A 19,957-nucleotide genomic window follows, 5' to 3' on the forward strand; every position below is an offset into this window, starting at 1 on the left:
TCTAGGTCTGCCTGCTCCCTCAGTCCCCTGCTGCTATGGCTAAAGCCTTTCCTCTCGAAGCCCTCTGGAGGCTGCTGGTACCTTAGGGGACGGCAGGCGGGTCTCAATGGCCCGCAGGTCCTTGTCCAGCTCTGCGCTCAGCTTGGCCAGTTCTCGCTCTAGCAGGACCTGGGGGATAAGATTCTTTTGGGAAGGGCACTGTGTCGGAGGCTGGTCAGAGGTCAGAAGTGAGAGGCTGGTCTGGGCAGGCCTGGAGGGAGGGGACCAAGAGAGGTTTCCATGCCTACAGGCATGCTTCAAGGGTAGTGTGGGAAGGTGTCACGTCCTCTCTGTCACCAGTCCCCAACTCAGGACTCCAGGGTGTCAAGAGTGCCTTAGTCTTTCCTGGCCTTTTTAATTTTGAGAGAATGGGGTGGTGGTGGTGGTGGTGGTGGTGGGTGGGTGGGTGGGTGGGTGGGTGTGGGGGGGTTATGTTTTGTTTAGGAACCTGAGGGCTCGCCAAATTCCTTTCTATTGGCCTGTATGGCCTTCCATGGCCTGGCTTCACTGCACCCACCCATCATCACACTGCTCATTACACACACACACACACACACAGAGAGAGAGAGAGAGAGAGAGAGAGAGAGAGAGAGAGAGAGAGAGAGAGAGAGAGAGAGAGAGAGAGACTCAGGTACACATTCCCCCTACCCCAATCTCTTCTTACACCTTTTCCTAGAGAGGCCGTCTCTCTGCCTGGCCAAACTCAGCTCCATTTCACAAGTACCTTTGATAACTCCAGTTTACACTGACTAGTCTCTTCCTGCTCTGATATATATGATTCTGTGTGTGTTTACTAATCATCTACTGCATACAGGCACTGTCCTTGGTGCTAGGGATAGAGATGAAAATGTACGGGACCGGGCCGAGTTAAGAGTCTTGGGTCCATGGCTAAGACCACAATACTGGGAGTCATCCTTGTTTACTGCTGACCCTGATGTCTTTCCATCATCCCATCCAGCAGCACTCACCTCAATGGGCTGTGCAGGTTTCTCAACAGGGTCATCCACCAGTGGTTTCTTGGGCTGCAAAGGGTACATCAAAGAGGATGAACTCCCTTGGGACAGGCTCCCGCTGAAGGGTGTGTCCAGCCCTAGAGGATCTTGCCAAAACTCTCACCTTATGCCCAGTTTCTATTTCTTGCAGAAACTGGTTCCAAGAGTCTTCTGTCCAGACATCCTCTACTTTCTCTCGACGTCTGGGCACCTGCATGGATGTGAGTGGCCATCGGCTTGGGTGAAGGGCCATTAACTAGGGTTGGGTCTACAGTCTAAAGGCAGGCCTTGTATTCCCTGACATGCCCACAGGTCCCTCCCTTAGTATGAAAGCCCAAATCAGGGAATTATCTGCTCAGTGTCAGCAGATGGGTATGGCTGGAGAGCGTGCAGCTGGGGATGGTGGTGTTTGTGAGCAGGGTGCTCTACCTGATTTGGGGGTTGGAGCCCCGAAGAGGATGGTCTGAAATTATAGTTAAAGGTGTTTCTAGATGTCTCTTCAGAGTGGTTCCAGTGTCTTCTGAAGAAAGAGAAAATACCACTTCAGCTTCCTTTTAGAAAACCGAGGCACGGGTGAAGAATGTAACCAGAGGAGAAGGGGCTGTACCCCTCTCCTCCACCACTGTCTCCACTCCCACAGAAGGAGTCTACCTGTCCCCCTTATTGTGGAATTAGTGTCATAGAGCAGGCAGTGTGTGAATTCAGGTTTACATCCAGCCCCATCACCTAGGAGCTATGTAACCTCGGAGCTATGACAAGCTGTATGGAGCCTTGGGCTCAACGCCAGTAAAACAGGAGTGATGTGCAGGAGTGGGTGCTAGGTGCCCAGCAGAAGGCCTACAGAAACATCGCTCCGTGGGCGGCCAGGATCTCTCTTGTAGCCTTGGCAAAAGTATCTGGTGTTTGTGTTTGGTGTGTTGTGTACCAGTACAGTTGGCTTTCCATAGCCAAGTGGTATTATACATCATTGCTGTGGAATAATACACTGTGAAGATGTGTTGCTCTCGTTGTTAATAAAAAGCTGATTGGCCAGTGGCTAGGCAGGATTTTGGGGGCAGAGAGAATGCTGGGAAGAAGAAGGGAGGAGTCTCAGTAGTGGAGAGGAAACATGGAGAGGAACAAAATGAACTTGCTGTGTTGAAAAAAGGTACCACCGCCAGGCGGTGGTGGCACACGCCTTTAATCCCAGCACTTGGGAGGCAGAGCCGGGTGGATCTCTGTGAGTTCAAGGCCAGCCTGGGCTACCAAGTGAGTTCTAGGAAAGGTGCAAAGCTACACAGAGAAACCCTGTCTCGAAAAATCAAAAAAAAAGAGAAAAAAGAGAAGAAAAAAGAAAAAAGGTACTACCACATGGCAGAGCGTAGATAAGAAATATGGGTTAATTTAAAATGTAAGAGCTAGTTAGTAACAAGCCTGAGATATTGGCCAAGCATTTGTAATTAATAAGTCTCTGTGTGGTTATTTGGGAATTGACTGGCAGGCCAGAAAAGTCAACCTACAAACCATAGCCCAGGATGTAAGACTATACACATCTCTGGACAATTGTTTTGGGTCTCTGGGACTCAAGTTACGGAGCCTAGATTCGACAATAAAACCTAGGTGGCCACCTCAGTCACTGAAATGCCCTGCTACCTCTGTTCTCCTCTAGGGTTCCTTTCCTGGCTGGCCTTCATGTCCCAGCCTCTAGTTTTAGTCTGAAAGTTACCCATGGAACAAGTGAGTAGAGCTTATCAAATGATGGCATGTCTGACCACAGGGTGAGGATTCATTGCCTATAATTACGACTCTGCTCTCATTTTGATAATAAAAAGGTGATCACGAGAATGGAATGTGCTGTTGGCAGTAGAAGGACGCTCTCATCCTATGGGAACCTGTGTGTTAGAATGTTTGCAGACCTGCTCTGTGCCAACCACGATGCAAGGGGCATACACGGGCTTACCCAGTCCTCACAATCTCCCCCACCATCCGCACTAACAAGATGGAGACGTGAGGTCCAAGGTCGAATGGCCAGTGGCAGCTGGCTGACTTGGACCTCAACTCTGGGTCCAATCTGGACCTCCTCTCCCTACCTCACTGATGACAAAGACCACAGGTCAGGGATGGCTATGCCAGAGAACTGAATTCTACTCCGTAAAGACGCACATGCCTAGTGTACTTAACCAGAGAGCAGAGTTCCTGCGGCACCTGGGCGAGCACTCAGTCCAGGGGAAGGAATTTCCTCTTTTCCCTATGTTATTGGATTTCTTTCGGGTTTTAAAGTGGAAGGCCACATGACCACGCTGCTCTTAACAGCTTCCATCCCCAGTGTCCTGGACACACACACACACACACACACACACCACTCATGGTCTCTGGTTCTATGAGGGTCTGATTCCTGATGCACATTAGGAGCGGAAGCGCTCTGAGCCCCTGGAGAACCAGTGGAGAAATAGACCTTTCCTTGTCAGTCCCACATTGTGCCAGCTTTGGCCACAAGGGGACACTAGTCTCTACGCGGCTTGCCCACGGCTCAGCTCACCCGTTAGCAGTCACTGCTGTGCCAGGCCTGGAGGCGGGTCTTTGCTGGGGCCCTGGATGCCTTGGGTCTGCAGAAGAGGCACGTGAGGACACCCCTGGAGGTGAGAGAAGACAGACAAGGGCTAGGGTTGGGCGACTATTTAAGGCTGTGGCACCCACCTCCACCCTAACACCTGGGTTCCTGGCTCTCAGGGACAGAGATGGGCTCCTGGCTAGTACGTGGGCTTTGTACACAGAGCTTTAGGATACAAACTCTTCAGAACAGTTTGGGGCGGGTAGTACACCCATTCCACAGATACGAAAAGAGAGGCCCAGGGAAGTCTGTTCAGCAGCAGATGGCAAAAACAAGGGCTTTCTGGGCAGTGAAGGAAGTCTTAGTCACCTCCTACCAGGGGATTTAGTGTTCCCGGAAGTGGCCTTTAAAATCTTCTTGTGTGGAACCACACCACCCGGGAAGCCCTCAAGGCCAGGTCACAAGTCACCAGACCCAGACCCAGACCCAGACCCAGACAGTGAACCCATATCTCTCACCTTTGGGTGGGTCTTCCAAGGTCCAGTCCAGCTGCAGGTCTGGAGAATGGAAAGGACTGGGTCACCAATGGGACACAGAGTGAGGACAGGGCGCTCCAGGAGCCTGCCTAGCTGCTCCCAGCCTCCCTTCTGCCTGGAGCAGAGGGTGAGGGCTGAGTCAGGGCCTGAAGAATGTCCCGAGGGAGGGAAGGAATTAGGAGGGCAGCCTTTGGGAGGGCTTGAAATGCCTGCTTCTGGCAGACTTGGGGCCTGGGAGAGCCAAATGGGCGGTCCCCACACCCTCCTGATTTATTCCCACACACACCCTCTCCTGACCTCTGGAGGCTTGGCCTGGCCATGCCAGCTTGTGGAAGCTGTGCTTCCTTTCTGTTTCCCTTCCTCACCTGCACCTCCTTCTTTCTTACTTCTCTGCCCAGAACCACACCTCCCAGTGTTCAGGACTTTCAGGGGTGTGGGGTGAGGAAGGCATCTGGTAAGCGGTTCTAAAACCCAAATACCTTTCTCAGGAGCCTGCCTTCACCTCCCTCTGCGGTTGGGGTGTCTGAGTTTCCTCACAGCGACCATCACCACATCTCCAGTCCTCACTCCTCCTTCCCAGCAGGCATGCTGCTCCCACCCCTGCCTCAACCACTCTGAGCAAGGGCTCAGGACCTCCACGGCACCCAGTCTTATGGTCCTCTCCAAAGTCATCTAACATTTATCACAGCTCTTCCCTCGGGAACTCCTTTCCTCATGTGACTGCAGGGAGACTGTTGGTCTCTCCCTCTCCGTCTCTGGAAGCGGCTCTAGGCTGCTTTCCTCTCATCTCTGAGGCCTTTCAGAACCCACGCCTGGGGAGCTCAGTCCTAAGGCTCTCTCATCTCCCTCTGTGATCTTGGCTAGTTATTGAAGGCTTTTCAAACACAGTCAGCCTTGTTTCCATGGATTCAATCAGGCCCACTTTGAAAATACAACCACATCTGTGCTGCATATGCACATGGACTTATTTCTTGTCATTGTCCCCTAAACAACACAATATAGTGTATGTATAGCCACTGATGTGGGCATTTACTTTGTATCACATATAAGCAATCTGGAAGTATTTTAAGGTCAATGAGAGGATATATGCAGATGGATGCAAATATGAATACTTATACCTACGTTTTATTGTTTTTTATTTACTTTATATTATATTTGTATGTATGTCTGCAAACCACCTGTGTGTCTGGTTCCCCATGGGGATCAAAAGAGGGTACCAGCTCCGCCCCCCCCAAGTGGAGTTACAGAGTTATGAGCTGCCATGTAAGTTCTAGGAAGTGAACCCGGGTCTTTTAGGAGACCAGCCACTTAACCAATGAACTATCTCTCCAGCCCCTTCAGAGTTTTTGTTTGTTTTTCTTAGAAACATTTGCGTGTGTATGTGAAGACACATGCATGCCACAGCACGTGTGTGAGGGTCAGAGGGTCAGGGTCGGTTCTCTCCTTCCACTTTGTGGGTCTCGAGGACTGTCAGGCATTGAAGCCTTTACCCACTGCGTCATCTTGTCAGCCCATTTTCAGTTTTTCTTTGAGATAGGACCTCATAGCATGGCCTAGGTTGGCCTAGACCTCATGACAGTCTTTCTGCCTCAGCTTCCTGAGTGAGCCACCGTAGAGTCCTGCAGCCATAGCTTTGGATATGGCACTTTATACAAAGGGCTTGTTCTTGCAGGGTTCTCAACATCTGGAGGGGGTCGGGGAACCAATCGCCTTTGGATACTAAAGAAGAAGGATGGTGCGGTCTAGTCCCACATTTCTAGTTTATGGCTAAGCCAAGACAACAAATTAGAATTGCCTCGAGAACTAGAACTCACCATCTCTTTCGAGAGTCCTGGGTATTTCCATGTGCAGCTCAGACCTTGCCCTTGAACTAGCCTTGGACATTCCTCTGCCTACTCCACTTAGGTGTGACATGCCTCGGAAACAAAAAGCCTCTATTTTTTGTTTCCTGAGACAAGGACTCATTGTGTAGTTCTGGCTGTCCTGGAACTCCCTGTATAGACCAGGCTGTCTTCGAACTCACAGAGATCCTCCTGCCTCTGTCTCCTGAGTGCTGGGACTAAAGCCATGTGCCACCGCACCAAGCTTCAGATGCCTCTTAAACAGGCTCCCTCTGCAGTCTTTCCTTTTTCTTAGAACACACACACACACACACACACACACACACACACACACACACACACACACACACGGCAGCACCAAAGGCAGGCACACTCCTGTGACTCCTGAGGCAGGAAGACTGAGAGCTACATGGCGAGCCCAAGGCCAGCCTGGAATACACAAGACCCTGTCTGAAAAATAAAAAGGAAGCCAAACAGCAGCTTCATCCTTCAATGTGCTCAGGTTTACATTCACTCTTGAGGCTGTCCTTTCAAGTCCTGTCCAATCATCCGCAAATTCCAAGACTCCGCCTGGAATCCCCTGGATTTCCCCACCCCCACCCTACTGCCCACTGCCCCGGTCTGGGTCCCTGCTAGGTGTAGACTGGACCATAGCAGTTTCCATGACGGCCTTTTTCCTCCCAGTCTTGCCAGTCAGGGGAACTGGTCCCCTGGTTCCCACCCTCTCTTCTGTGTCTGGCAGTGTGCACTGGAATGGAGATCCTTCCAGCCCCCATTGTCAGAACAGTCACTCTGCTGCTCAGAACGGCCCAGGGGTTCCAGGTTTCTTGTCTGGTAAAGGCCAAAGTCCTCCTGGGGATACTCCAAGCCTCACAAGACCTGATCCTGTCGCCTCTAATGGTGTCTCCTACGTGAGTCCCCTCTCCAGTCCAGGAGTGGGCCAGATGTGCTTTTCCCGCTGGGTCTTTGGAGCATCCTCTGCTGCCACATTCCTCCTTACCCTTTCTGGGCTTAGCTCAAGGGCCTCTTCCCTGCCTGTTCTGGGTGAGGTCTCAGCCTAGCTGCATTGGCCGCTCCCCAGCCTTCTTTCTTTTTATTCTAGCCCTTTCCACTGTCTGCTTATTGTGCATCTTCCTAGAACACTGTTCAGTAGGTCCTGAGAGACAGGCAAGGATTGATCCAGGGCACAGAGAGCCTGTGGAGAGCTCATGTGCAGCTCAGGGCTGGCTGCATTCAGGCTTTCAGAAGACACCAGTGTTTCACGTGGAGGAAGGACCACCACACGTGGCATTGCAGCCTCACCAGACACTCAGAGGGATCTCAGGAAGCCCCCAGAGGACATCAGGAAGTTTCAGCTAGTCACTGTCCACCCAACGATGTTCTGGAGGCCACTGTTGGCCTCCGGCATTGGTGAAACAGAAACTCCCTCCCTCTCCTCCCACTGGCCCATTTCTTTTTTAGATTGTTGAGACAGAGTCTCACTTTGTAGCCTAAGCTGGCCTCAAATCTGTGATCCCCCTGCCTTTGCCTCCTTGAATGCTGGTGTTATAGGCAGCAACTTATTTAGGGGGTGTACGTGTGGATATTTTCAGGACTACTCACCTTAGAGCTTGGAGAGAGAAACATCTCATAATTCAGAAGAATCTCATAAGCAAAGAAACCCTCCTTTCTGTTCCTCCCACAAATTCCATATTGTTGGAAGTCCACTGGGTTCTGGGAGGGTGTCTAACCTGGCATTTTCCGGTGAATTTGCTGGAACATTCTCCGATACCAGTCTCTGGGGCTGTCAACACTCTGAGATCAGAAAATCAAAATCAGGCCTCCCTGGTCACCCATCCTTCCCAAGGACAAGACGTGACAACTTTCCTAATGAGACCTTTCTCTGGGCACCTCGAAATTCATGTAGATGGCCTGCGTCTGAGGAATGTCTCTGGTGGTGGTGTGTGAGTGCCTGTGTGTGTGTGTGTGTGTGTGTGTAAGAGGCTGAGGTTTATTGTTCTCCACCATGTTTTTTTTTTATATTTCTTTCATTTATTACTGGGGGTGGGATCTGCACACGCCACACCCACTTGTGTGAGATCAGAGGACAATTTATAGGAATAGATTCTCTCCTGCTATTGTCCAGGTCTAGGAATCAAACGTAGGTTGTCAGGAATGATGACAAGTGCCTGTATCCACTTCATCCATTTCACCAGCTCTCTACCTAATTTATTTTTATTCATTTATTTTTTTTTAAGGTTTTTTTGTTTTTGCTTTTGTTTTTAATGTGTGAGTGTTTTACTTGCCTCCTCAGAGGATGGAAGAGAGTGTTGGATTCCCTGTAACCGGAGTTATGCCCAGTGGTGAACTATACCATGTGGGAATCAAACCCTGGTCCTCTGCAAGACAAGTGTTCTTAACCCCTGAGCCATCTCTTCAGCCCTTTATTTTTATTTTATTTTATTTTTGAGACAATGTTTCACTAGGTAGCCTTTGGCTGGCCTAGAACTCACTCTGTAGACTGGGCTGGCCTGGAACTCACAGGGATCCTCCTGCCTCTGCCTCCTGAGGGCTGGGATTAAAGGCGGCGGGCGGCACCACTCCTAACTTTTTGAGACAGGGTCTCTCACTGAACTTGGAGTTCATTCTTTCTGCTAGCCTGGCTAGCCAGGAAGCCACTGGGATCTGCTGGTCGCCCCCACCCCCCAGCTTTGGGACTGTAGACATATAACGCAGCACCTAGTTTTAACAGAGTTGTGTGGTAAGCATTTTATCCACAGAGCCTTCTCTCCAGCTCCTCCTGTGGCAACTTCATGTGGCATGTGGTATATGGAAGGACTCTCTTCAGTGTATAGGGTGATGACCCTCCATTGTGAGAGGCAGAATGATTCACATTTTTATTCTTTGTGCTTTTACATATCTGTGTGTGCGTGCACAGTGCACGCACGTGAGCACATGTTTGTGTGGGTGTAGGTGTGGTTGTATGTGTGTGAATTCACACGCATGTGGAGGCCAGAGGTCAACCTCAGGTACTATCCCTCAGACACTATCCACTCGTTTATTGTTTCTGAGACAAGGTCTCTGTGCAGCCCAGGCTGGAACTCACTCTGTAGACCAGGCTGGCCTGGAACTCAGAGATTTGCCCGCCTCTGCCTCTCATGTGCTGGCATTAAAGATGTGCACCACTATGACCAGCTTGTCCACTTGGATTTTTGGGACCGTCTCTCTCAATGGCCTGGAACTCACCAAGTATGCTAAAGTGGCTGGCCAGTGAGCCCTAGACATCCTCCTGTCTCCCCTCCCCAGTGCTGGGATTATAAGTATGTATTACCATGCCTACCTTTAAAAAATTTTTTTAATTTACTTTAATTTTAAAAAATGTTAATTTTAATTAAAATTTTTAATTTAAAATGATTTAATCTTAAATTATTTTAATAGTAATAGATATTATTATGAGTAATAAAATATTTAAATTTTAAATAATTTAATGTTGTTGTTGTTGTTGTTGTTCCAGGGACTAGAGTTCAGGTCCCCATGCTTGTGTGACAAGCACTGTACTGGCTGAGCTATCTCCTCAGCCTTCTTTCTGCATTCCCGACGCTTCTACAACGCTCCTTTCTACATCAGGAAACAAAAGTAACACCGTAGGGAGAGAGAGAGGGCATTTCACCTAGCCCACCACATCTGGACCTTACAAAGCATTCCTGAGTATGTGACTGAGGAAATATGGCTGGCCCCAAGATACGGAGGGAAGGGAAGGTCGGGCCCCCCGGAGTCCTGGTGGAACACAGGATCCTTCCCTGCCTGCCATGCCAGGAGGGGCAATCGCTCAGGACTCCCTCACTCAGCCAGTCAGTGGGCAGCTGTTCTGAGGGTGCTGTGCCAGGCCACTGGGGTGCAAAACTAAGAGGCATCCCTGCTAGGTTCAGCCCTTACAGTGGTGGCTTTCCAATGCTGAGATCTGTACCACGTCACAGCTGACTCAGACACGCAAGGTGTGGGTTTCGCCTTCAATGCTCACCCCTATTATAGTCATAGACAGAGAACTTAGGAGGGTCTCTGGGCCCCCTCTCTCTGTGACCCCCAGCCCTGGACTCACAGATCGGGGGGCAATGGGCATGCCGCTCTCATCCACGGGCCCGATTCCCTCGTACTTCACCCAGCGCTTGTCCCGTCTCTTGTTGTCCTTGCTCCAGGTGGCTGACCAGTTCTGGGCATGCTGGGAGGCAGGTTGCTTCGGGCTGGCAGAGGGCCGGCTCCCAGGGCCTGGCCAGGTCTGATACCATGCTGGGTCTGTGAGAGGTGTGTAGGGACATTAGCCGAAAGGCAGGGGTCCCCACCTGACCTTGGTTGTCTCCTCAGGACATGGATCCCTGTGAGTTCAGTTTCCACCCCTCCTTATCTGGCTGTGTGATGTGAACAGGCCACAAAGCTCCCCATCCCCAGCAGCGCCCCAGGCTTCCACTTGTTTGGTTCTTCAAAATGAATTTTAAAAGGGTTTTGTTTGGAGCAATCTGTATCTCTCCCCACCCAATTCTGTTTTCCTAGGACTGTCCTAAGAGTTTGCAGAAGGAGGGCTGGGAATCATCACTTGCAATAAATGCTGAGGACATCCCACCTAGGGTGTGGCCAGACAATGATTCCGGGCTGCAGGCGGGTTGGTGGGGGAATGGGATTGGACGAACTCAGAAGTCTGACTCTAGCTCTGCCAGATGCCGGCTGTTTAAGTTTAGGCCCATGGGTCGCCCTCCTGGTGCCTCAGTTTCTACTTGTGTAAAAGGAGAGGGTGACTTCAGCAAAGATGGGGTGACTTCTAGTCGGTGTCACTGTACCCAGCCCATATGACAATGACCCTCAGAGAGTCAGAAACTCATCCCCCAGGCATGTATTCTGTGTCCCCAACTCCCCGTGGGTCCGTCCCCCATCCCCCCCCCCCACCTCCCCAGAACATTTCATTTCTAAATACTTTCGTCTAATGGCATAAATGCTTCAAGGCCAGGATGATCAAGGGAGTGGATCTCAATGCAACCTCATCTACTCCGAGCATCTCTGAGACTGGAAGCCCACTGGGAAGATGCCCATAAACGACTGGGACCTTGCTTGGATATGGATGGATTAGATGAGATGAGGCCTGTGGAATGTCTGTACAGTGTTGCCCTGCTGTTAAGTGTCCAATAATCACTTGTTAAATGACTGAGGTCCTTTGCACAGTGTCCGACTCAGGGGCATGAATGCTCAATAAAGGATGCCATCTCTCCCAGGGCTGGATTGTACTGAGGAGTCCCCAGGAGCTCAGAGACCTTAGGGCCCAGATGGCAGGCTCAAAAGCTGCATCCCCGTGTCCTTTTGGGTTGCACGAGAGTCCTGAGTGTCTGGGGGGAAGGGGTGGGCAGTCCCTGTTCATTCTTAAGCTAGCACATCTCACCCTCCCATTTGAATCACTGGCCCTGTTACAGTTCCCTTGACCCCTAAGGCCAGGGCTCCCTGTACACATCCTTCCCTTGTCAAGAGGGAGGGAAGGGCTGTGTCAGCCTGTTCTCTCTTCAAGGTTCCTTTCTCAGGATAAGCATGATTACCCAGAGCACCCTAAGCTGAATTCACAGTTCCCCGGGGGACCGTCTCCTGGCCTTGAAAGATCTATTCCTTTCCATCTGGCACAGGGTATTTTCCCAGTCCCCTGCACAGTGTTCCTAGAGCAGATCTTCCCACGCAGACCCACCTGGATGCTGGGAACCATCTCTCCTGGGTGGAGCGTAGCCATTGCACACAGTCCTGGGTGCGGGGTCATGGAACTGGAAATTAAGGGTGTTGGAGCCACCATTCCGGATCACGGGCACCTGTGGAGAGGGGCCAGGAGCCAGCAAGCTTAGGGCCCAGAGGTTCCACTGGAGTGGGAAGGGATGGTAGCCGGGGCATAGCCACAGTCTGGCCTCCTGAGGAAGCCATGGAGGCTCTCTGGATCTTTCTTCAGGCTGTCTTCCCTCCTCCCCCTCTCTGTCCCCTGCTCCCTCACCTGGCCTGCTAGTGTCCCCATCAACTGCTGGCCCACCAGGGTACCCTTTTCCTTGCTGTTCACTCACCCTGCTCCCCCGGGAGGATGGGCCTATATAGGCTCGGAGGTGGCTAGGAATTAAATCATCCAGGCTGGGCCCAGCAGGGAGGCCTTGCATGCTTGGGTCAAGTTTGGAGGACGCAGGATGTGCCAGCTGCTCCTTGGTGTGGACTCTGCAGGGAAGGAGGAAGGAAGAGAAAGCCTTGCTGAGCTGGACTGCCTGGGCCCTCCTGACTCAACCCACGGGTGGGGGAGGAAGGTAGGTTGTGGGAGGGGATTATGGCCAGCTGGGTGGGAGCTCAAGGGCCCAGGAAACAGGCGGCTTTGGGCACCCGCCTGCAGGCTGCCAGTGCAGACTCCCAGAGGCACAATGGACTGCTTGTTAGGCCTGGGGCAGGAGCGCTGGGTGGGAGTGGGGGAGGGGAAGCCAGGCAAGGAGGAGGATAGAGAGGCTGGCCAGGCCTGCAGCCTGCTGACCACCCCTCTGGGGCTCTCCGTGCCAGGAGAGCCAGCTCCCCTAGAGGGAAGGCGTCGGGGAACTAGGGCAGGTGGCAGAGAGGACCCAGGCTCACAGGACTTCGTTTCTATTCTTCGGCCACCTTCACGCCCCGGGTAGCATCTGCTTGCCCACAGGCACAAGGACAGCCAATATCAAGGCCACCTATCTGCTGACCACAGGAAGCAGCCAGCAATGCCCTCATCCCTAGCAGGGCCAAGGAGAGCCTGGGAAGCATGGCCTGGCAGGGCAGTCACTCCTTCTGGGATCAAGGGAATGCGAGCTACCTGCTGGCCTCCTGCCTGAGCAGATCACAGCTCCAGAACTCTCAGGGCCAGTGGAGGGTGGATAGAAAGCCAAGCCCCAGATGACAACCCAGGAGGACCTGCTCCTGCCCTGGGAGTGGGGCTGAGATCTGGAAGCTGCTCTCTTGCACACATGCACACGGACGAACCCTCCTGTACCCATCCTCCCCGGCTGACAGAACCACGTCTGACAAACCAGTAGGTTGCTCTGCCTCACGCAAGGGTCAGCATAAGGAAGTGCAGAGCACCTGGGAGACAGAGGCAAGCAAAGGGGGAACCCAGAGATGGGTACAAGAGGACGAAGAGGTCATGGTTCAAGAGCACCCAAGAGCTTTGGTGCCCAGAGAGCCGTGGTCCAGAATCGTGGGCCTCTTCATCTTCATGGCTGGATGGGGCCCCAGTAGGATAAACTTACACCACCTTTTGGACTAGGCCACATGAGGCTTGTATGTGCCTGTGGAGTTGGTGGCGGTCCCAAGCAAGGACACCAGATACCTCGGGAGGTGTCCTGTGCAGGGCAGAATATATTCAGGGCGATGAATATGACTTGGGAGCGGGGTGGGGAGCAGGGTGGATCATGTGAGCAGCATGGGAGTAAGATGAAAAGAACGCCAGCAGGAGTGTATGCAGCAAGCCGTCATGTGAACAGCACAAGAGTTGTGGGGGGCCGAGGGGGTGAAGCCGCGCAAGAGAGGCCTGTGGTTCCTTGTCGTCCATACTCGGTTCCTGCGCAGGCGCCGGCAAGGATGCAAAGGAGGCCGGGGCAGCACCCTCTCTGGTCTGCATTTGTGGGGGTTCCTTCTGGCATCCGAGCAGCCTACTGGGGACCCCGCCAAGCCCTGAGTTTGTAGGGAGGGGAGGTTGAGTCTGGAGGAGGCGCGGCCCACCAGCTGGATCCAATTAGAGCTCTTACCAAAAGCCAACCGTGCGCGCACACACACCCCAGTTTCGGATGCTTGGCCTTCCGCCGAGGGAAAGTGAGGCAAGGTGGGATTGAAGACCGAGGAGGCTCCCGGCACACTAGCGGTGGAGCTATCTACCCCTCCCTGCTTGGCAGATGGCTTGAGGCCAAGATGCCCTGAACATCAGCAGTTCTGCACCCATCAGCTGACAGGCCTCCTTCCTTCCCTAATGTTAGCGTCCCACCCAGCGTCCTCTTCGGGGAAGAGGGTTCAAACCCCCATCACCCCCTGTTTTCAGGCTTTGTAGACCCTGGGACACCTCAATCTGCTCCTCTCCCACTCAGCTCCATGTAAAGGTGCTCCTGAGAATACACAGGGGTAGGATGGGGCAGGAAGATGGTCCTGGTTTTTCTCCCAGTGGGCCTGCCTGGAGACATCAGGCAGAACCTAAGGAAGACAGAGGCCTCCTGGAGAACTGGGATCTATCTATCGAGCATAGAACAGGTGTGCGGACACCTCTGGTGCGTTCCCAGAATTCAGGCAGCCCCTGCACCCAAGCAGCCCTCTCTCCAAAGGGCTGGAAGAATGAAGTACTTCTAGGGTTAGTAGACTCCTTCCCACCTCATAGTGAGGCCCTGATGGTGGGGACTTTGTCCTCTGCTTTTCCAGGTCTTTCCAAACTACAGCTCCCCACAGACAAGGTCAGGGTTTCCAAGTTCACCGTTTCTGGATTGCGGGTGGTGGAACTTCATACAACCTCGGGGGCTGGGGCCCCGGGGGCGGGGCCCTATGCCTTCGCTCCTGTCCATCCCAAGCTGTGTCTTGCCTCCTTCCTGCCCCTTGGCGTTCCCGCACCTACCTTCCCCCGGCGAGCAGGTCGGGGGTGCCTGGGGCCGCCCAGGAGGGCAGGAGCATCCCAGCCGGCTCCTGCCTGGCGCAGCCGCGGAGAGCCCTCGGGGCAAGAGGGCAGGGAGAAGTGCAGGCGGTCGCGGCCCTCGTGACCCGTCAGGACGCCGCCGGGCCAGGCTGGGCGCCCAACGAGGAAGAGGGAGGCCGAGGGGGAGCGCCGGGAGGCGGGAGGAGTTTGGGGGCTCGGATCTGGACTGTGAGCCCGGACTGTGCTGCGGTGGAGTGTGGTGGGGCCGGCTACTCCCTCCCTCCCGCGAGTGCCCTCTGTCCGGCAGGCGCGCCACGGGGACGCTGTGGCCCCTTGCCCAAGGGGCCGGGCCGGCCAGGAGGCGGCGCCGGGAGGGGCCGCCGAGGGTCCCACGGGAGCCTGCTGGGTTTCCCAGATGCCTTCCCGAGCCCCCACCGCAAAGCTGGCGTCGGAAGGGGGCGGGCGGGCTGGTGGGGGGCCACTCAGAGTTTCCAGCGACATTTCCAGGGTGTGGGAATCGAGCTGTTCTGCAGAGCCAGGACAGAGGGCAGGAGTGATAGTGCCAGAGGCCGGGTGGAGCCAGCATTAGATACGCAGCCCTCGGCCTGGGAGAGGCAGGAGACAGGCCCGGAGGCAGACAGGCTGGGACCGAGATAAGGGAGCCCCACAACAGGCAGGGTGGCCTCGGAGCGAAGGCAGTGCCCACTTGGAGAGAGTCTGTGCCCGTCTAAGTGCGCGGCCAGGCGTTTTCGAACAGACACGCGTGTACTGGCAAACGTGAGGATGCTCACACACGTGCAGAGTTTAGGGAAGGGAATTGTCTTAAGAGAGCCAGCGGCACCCTGGACGTGCCGCAGGACTGGAGGATAAGGGTGGGGTCCCTTGGGCGGGGATGAGGTTAGGAGGGTCTTGGTGTTCCCATTCACCGAATTTGTTTTGATCCTGCTTTTCCGCTGTTCCTGCTGTGCTGACGCGAATCCCAAGGACACCGCCCACAGGCTGCCCGTACTCTCTGGCCCTCCCTCCTCCCCCCCTCCAGTCTCTTGGCTGGCAAGTGCCCGCGGCAAATGTTTACTGACAATGGAAACCCTGGAGTACTTCTAGCCCGTGACTCACTCCTGGGATACCCAAGTCCCCAACAAACCAACCAGTAAAAATGGTTTCTGATCCACTTCAGCTAGGTGTTGGGTATGGTCGGTGATTCCAAGTGCAGTTTGATTGGTGCCTGAGCCACCCTGAGTGTTAGTGGTTTTCAAGCACATCACATCTCCTAGCACCCTCGCCTCTTATTACCTTCACATCCCCCAGTGGCGGGGGGGGGGGGGGGGGGGGGGGAAGCTGTTGGTGCTGCCCTCAAAAAAGATCTCCTGGAAAACTTAGGCCAAGGAACAGCTTAAGAGATGGACGTGCCAGGGCTCCCATGGGTGCGAGTCTTAAGCTTGGCAGGCTTCCACAGATGTAAACCTACTAACCGGGCTCCAGTTCCCAGTGGTGAGGTATTGTAACAAGGGCAAGTATCACACAGTTCAGGAGGGCTAAATGAGATGTCCTATGAGGTCTCTTTAGAGACTATCCACCTGCCTTTTTAAGAAAGCTGAAGGCACAGGGGTCGGGTGGGTTACAAGGCCCACAGAAGGAGTGGAGGAGTTCTGAAACCCTCTCTGAGGTCAGACGCAGTATGCTGCCCCTCTGAAGCTGGAATCGTCCATCCACCCCAGGGAAGTAGCCTCTTCCCTCCCCGTGGAAGGAAAAGAACTACCCATTTTCCTCTTCCAAGTTCTCCCACCTGTCAGGGTCCTTGGGACTAAGAAGGGCCACGTCACTTTCATTGTCTTCCTTGTTCTCCAGAGATGACGAAGCTGAAGATCTTCCAACTCCAGGAATCCTGGCCATCCCCCTCACCAGCAGCGAACTTCTTAGGCTCTAGGGCTCTGACCTGGGCTCCAAGATAAATATTTAATGTAGAGGGTGCCGCTGAGCTGCCAAAGGTCCCAGCTTCCTGTTTCTCACAAGAGAAGGTACAGCCATGGGCAAGGAGCTTGAGGACTGGCTACCAGTCCCATCTCTATGGGAATGAGGAGTCCAGTAAACGGTCTTAGAGGACGCAAGTGGGGAGGAAGGGGGGGGGGTGTGCACTGGAGAGCTGAGCGTTTTTGCTTAGCTTTGCCTGGCTACTCAGGCCTGGGCTGGCTCAGCACCTCTCTGGCTGGAGCCCACTGTGTTCTCTGGTATCTGGATGGCCTCACAAAACACAGGATGCAAGATCGCTAGGACCACAGGTCAGAGGAATTCAAGGAAACTTGAATAATTCCCCCCTTTTCTGTCCATATTTAGGAGAATTCCTCCTGTTTTAAGAAGATTAAAGGGAGAAAACGTAGCAAGGTTCCGAGATTGGACCCAGAGCCAGGTGTCTGGTTTCCTGACTCCTCCCCCTAGCTCCAGCCCCTCGCTGCCTGCCGGCCTCACAGCTGGGCAGCTTCCAGCGGCGTTCCAGAGCCAGGTAACAGCAGATAGTGCAGCCCTGGTCAGTCCAGTATGTCATCCTCTGTCTCCTGCATGCCCTCCTATCTAAGAGGGACCTCCTTCCCTCTTAGTCAGCTGCCTGCACACCTCTGGCATGGCCCTGGGTCTCAGGGACAACCACCTGAGCTCCCGTAAACACGGTTACATAACTGCTCTGTTTTCCCTAGCTATCTGATCCCAGTCACCAGGAGCCCCACCCAGCCCCAGGCAGCCAATTCTGCCCGATGCACATTCTCCTCCCTTCTCCCCTCTTCCCCGCCTCCCCCCTCCCCCGGTCCTCTGTCCTCTGCCACCAACTCAAAGCACCATTAGTCAGTGCTGAGGAGAGTCTACTACCATTTGGATGAGTCACACGGACATCTCTGCTGCGGGGCCCCTGTCCTCCACTGAAAAGGCACCTGCTAGTTCCTTCCCTGGGACAGCCTTCAGTCCATCCTTCAGGTAGACTTTCACATCCATTTTGATTTGTGCTCCTAGAAGAGTATTTTCTTTCTACGGACCAGATGGGAGCAGCCAAGGATATGCAGACTGCTCTAGAAAGGACCACAAGTAACCCAAGGGCGAGAACTGGAGCCAGGTCACCACGGATATTCCAGCACAGACCTGGACTCTGTTTCATCCCTGGGGCCATCTCCTGACTCCAGCTCGTCCACTGCTGCCAACTAAGCTCCATCAATGGCCCCACGTACGCCAACCACTCATGGGAACAGGGGCAAACAAGGCAGGAAAGCGAAGTGACCCACTTTGGGACTCCAAGGGCCCTCTTGAACACTGGCCTATCTATCTGGAAGTCTGGGTTTTTTGATTCAGTCACTGCAACGTGAAGGAATTCTGAGTGGAAAAAACAGAACAAATGAACAACAAAAACACACAGTGCAGGTCAAGGACGGTCAATGTCAGGCCTGGCAGCCAGGTCAGGTATGTTAAAAGCCAAGGGAATAAGAGGAGGCTGAGGATTTCAGGCCTGCCTTGCACAAATATTTTCATAGCACAAATATAATAGGCACCTCATGGCTCTCAACATCTAGACCCAAGGCTGTGGAAAGAATGAGTCCTTGTCCAGTTTATCCAGGCTGTCCTCTCAGAGGCCTGGACATGGACTGATATCACATCTACCATGTGCTCCTTTTTCATGGGTGAACAAACAGATGCCACGGGCAGACAGGATGCCTCTGAGAAAGGCCAACTAGACAGATTTCCTTCGGTTCTTACAAAGGACGAAAAGAACAAGTTGTCAGCTCTTGAGAAAGCAGACTTTACAGAGATAAATGATAAATGAGCAATGACCTCAGAGGGGACACAAGCCAAGTCAGCTCGGCCACAGATGAGGGCACAGAACCAGGGGCTGGAAAATTAGGTCTGCCTCAGCCTTCCTTTCCAGCTCAGGTAAACTGAGATAAGGGAGACAGAGGGCTGATTGGCTGGCCAGAGGGTACCAGGAGGTAGAGCGCTGGTCTCCAAACAAAGGCTAACCTGTCTTTCTGCCTCCTAGAATTCTATGATGAACTGTCCCCACTGCATCAGCATTAAGACTTAATGAGCAACCCACTGTTGAGTAAGCAGATCTTCATAAAATCTTAAGAGTTGGGGTCTTTGAAAAAGCAAAGGAAGAAGGGAGGAGGAAGAGGAGGAGGAGAAAAGCAAAGCCATCTAACAACCCATAATAGACAACAAAGTAGGGATTAGATTCTGATCTAGCAGGGGTCAGTGTGACTCAGTGTCTCATCCTTCTTTCCTAGGCTCTTAAGCAGCTTCCCACGACACTGTAAATAAGGGCAAACATTACCTCATCTCACTGGAGCTTTAGCTAAAGGATAAGGCCACTGTTAGCTCAAGATGTCACTGGGGTAACAGAACATAAAATGCTCACTTGGCTCCTGTGCAGTTAAAAACCTGGGCTCATTTTTCTGAAAATTGCACACTGTGGCTGTATTTGATGTCAACGTCGAAATCTGTGTCCGGCAGACCTAGATTTAGCCTTTCCCCCTCTGTTGTCCTAATCTGTCCAAGTCCCTCTCCAGGGCCCCACCATTTCCCTATCTCCAGCCCCAAGCTGTACAGCGATGCTTATCTGCTCTTGTGTACTCACAGCCCCTTGGGATCTATCTACTTTTCAGAGACTCCAAAGCTGGTCTGGTCCTTCTAAGCTTGATACTATAACTCTTCATCAACTCCCTGTGGCTTCTGACTTTTCCCAGGATGGAATCCACCCATGTCTATGGTTAAGATCATACGTAACTTATTAAATGACTATTGCAAAGCATTTTTTTTGTGCTTTGTAAAGACTATGTTTCCTGGGTTATCATTTTTCTTTTTCAAACTCTAAGGAGGAGTCTCTGCTGGAGAGGCCACAGAAGGATTAGGGGCTAGAGCAGGAGTCAGTGGTGGGCATAATTCCAGGAGGGGACAAGAGGCAAAGACAGGGGGTTTATGTGGAGTAAAGCAGAAGCTCAGAAGAGGCCATCGGAGCGTTAACTATGGCGGCGGGGGGGGGGGTACTCTCTTGAGAAGGGACTTCATTGGCATTGTTAGAAATCAGACCAGATATCAGAAAGCAGGCTTTCCCTCGCCTCTGGAATTATTACCTGGGTCAGAGCCAAGTGATAAGTCCCTCTACTAAGAAATCAAGGAAATGAAGACACAGGGAGTCAATGAAGTTATCCTTCAATTTTAAGGGCATTTTCTTCTTTTAATCTTAAAGATGACTTCCAATGTACAGTAAGAAAGTTCTTAACAAAACTTTTATTATTCACCAAGACTTATTAATGTCTCCTGTTGATAAGTAGCATTTCCACCACTGTCTTTAACATAACAGAAAGCAAGAGAATGCAGGTAACCTCTAAGCACAAATAGTCCATCATTCAAGAGAGCCACCAGCTAGATCG

General features: G+C 52.7%; 1 protein-coding gene and 1 long non-coding RNA gene across 18 annotated transcripts in view; one reads left to right on the forward strand and one right to left on the reverse strand.

Moving 5' to 3' along the window:
- Sorbs3 (sorbin and SH3 domain containing 3) overlaps positions 1–19,957 on the reverse strand; it is a 32,403-nt gene that overhangs the window by 11,262 nt on the left and 1,184 nt on the right. For 3 of the 17 annotated variants that reach the window (XM_076545288.1, XM_076545287.1, XM_076545289.1), the window contains 11 exons: positions 16,336–16,485; positions 11,998–12,142; positions 11,637–11,754; positions 10,017–10,210; positions 7,669–7,732; positions 4,080–4,118; positions 3,550–3,643; positions 1,461–1,551; positions 1,156–1,242; positions 1,008–1,061; positions 82–168 (listed from right to left, as the gene is read on the reverse strand). In XM_076545288.1, the coding sequence (XP_076401403.1) occupies positions 82–168; positions 1,008–1,061; positions 1,156–1,242; positions 1,461–1,551; positions 3,550–3,643; positions 4,080–4,118; positions 7,669–7,732; positions 10,017–10,210; positions 11,637–11,754; positions 11,998–12,142; positions 16,336–16,442 (1,080 nt within the window). In that variant the 5' untranslated portion in view covers positions 16,443–16,485. Of the gene's footprint in view, positions 1–81; positions 251–1,007; positions 1,062–1,155; positions 1,243–1,460; positions 1,552–3,549; positions 3,644–4,079; positions 4,218–7,668; positions 7,733–10,016; positions 10,211–11,636; positions 11,755–11,997; positions 12,143–14,531; positions 14,855–16,335; positions 16,486–17,015; positions 17,169–19,957 lie in introns of those variants that run through there. The other 14 variants (XM_076545295.1, XM_076545297.1, XM_076545284.1 and 11 more) reach the window with 12 other exon arrangements.
- Positions 16,398–19,360, forward strand: LOC121832346 (uncharacterized). The gene is made up of 2 exons (XR_006075992.2): positions 16,398–16,567; positions 16,884–19,360. It is a non-coding gene; the product is annotated as an uncharacterized LOC121832346 (long non-coding RNA).

This window comes from Peromyscus maniculatus, chromosome 9, assembly GCF_049852395.1.
Source record: "Peromyscus maniculatus bairdii isolate BWxNUB_F1_BW_parent chromosome 9, HU_Pman_BW_mat_3.1, whole genome shotgun sequence".
NCBI classification, from domain to species: Eukaryota; Metazoa; Chordata; class Mammalia; order Rodentia; family Cricetidae; genus Peromyscus; species Peromyscus maniculatus.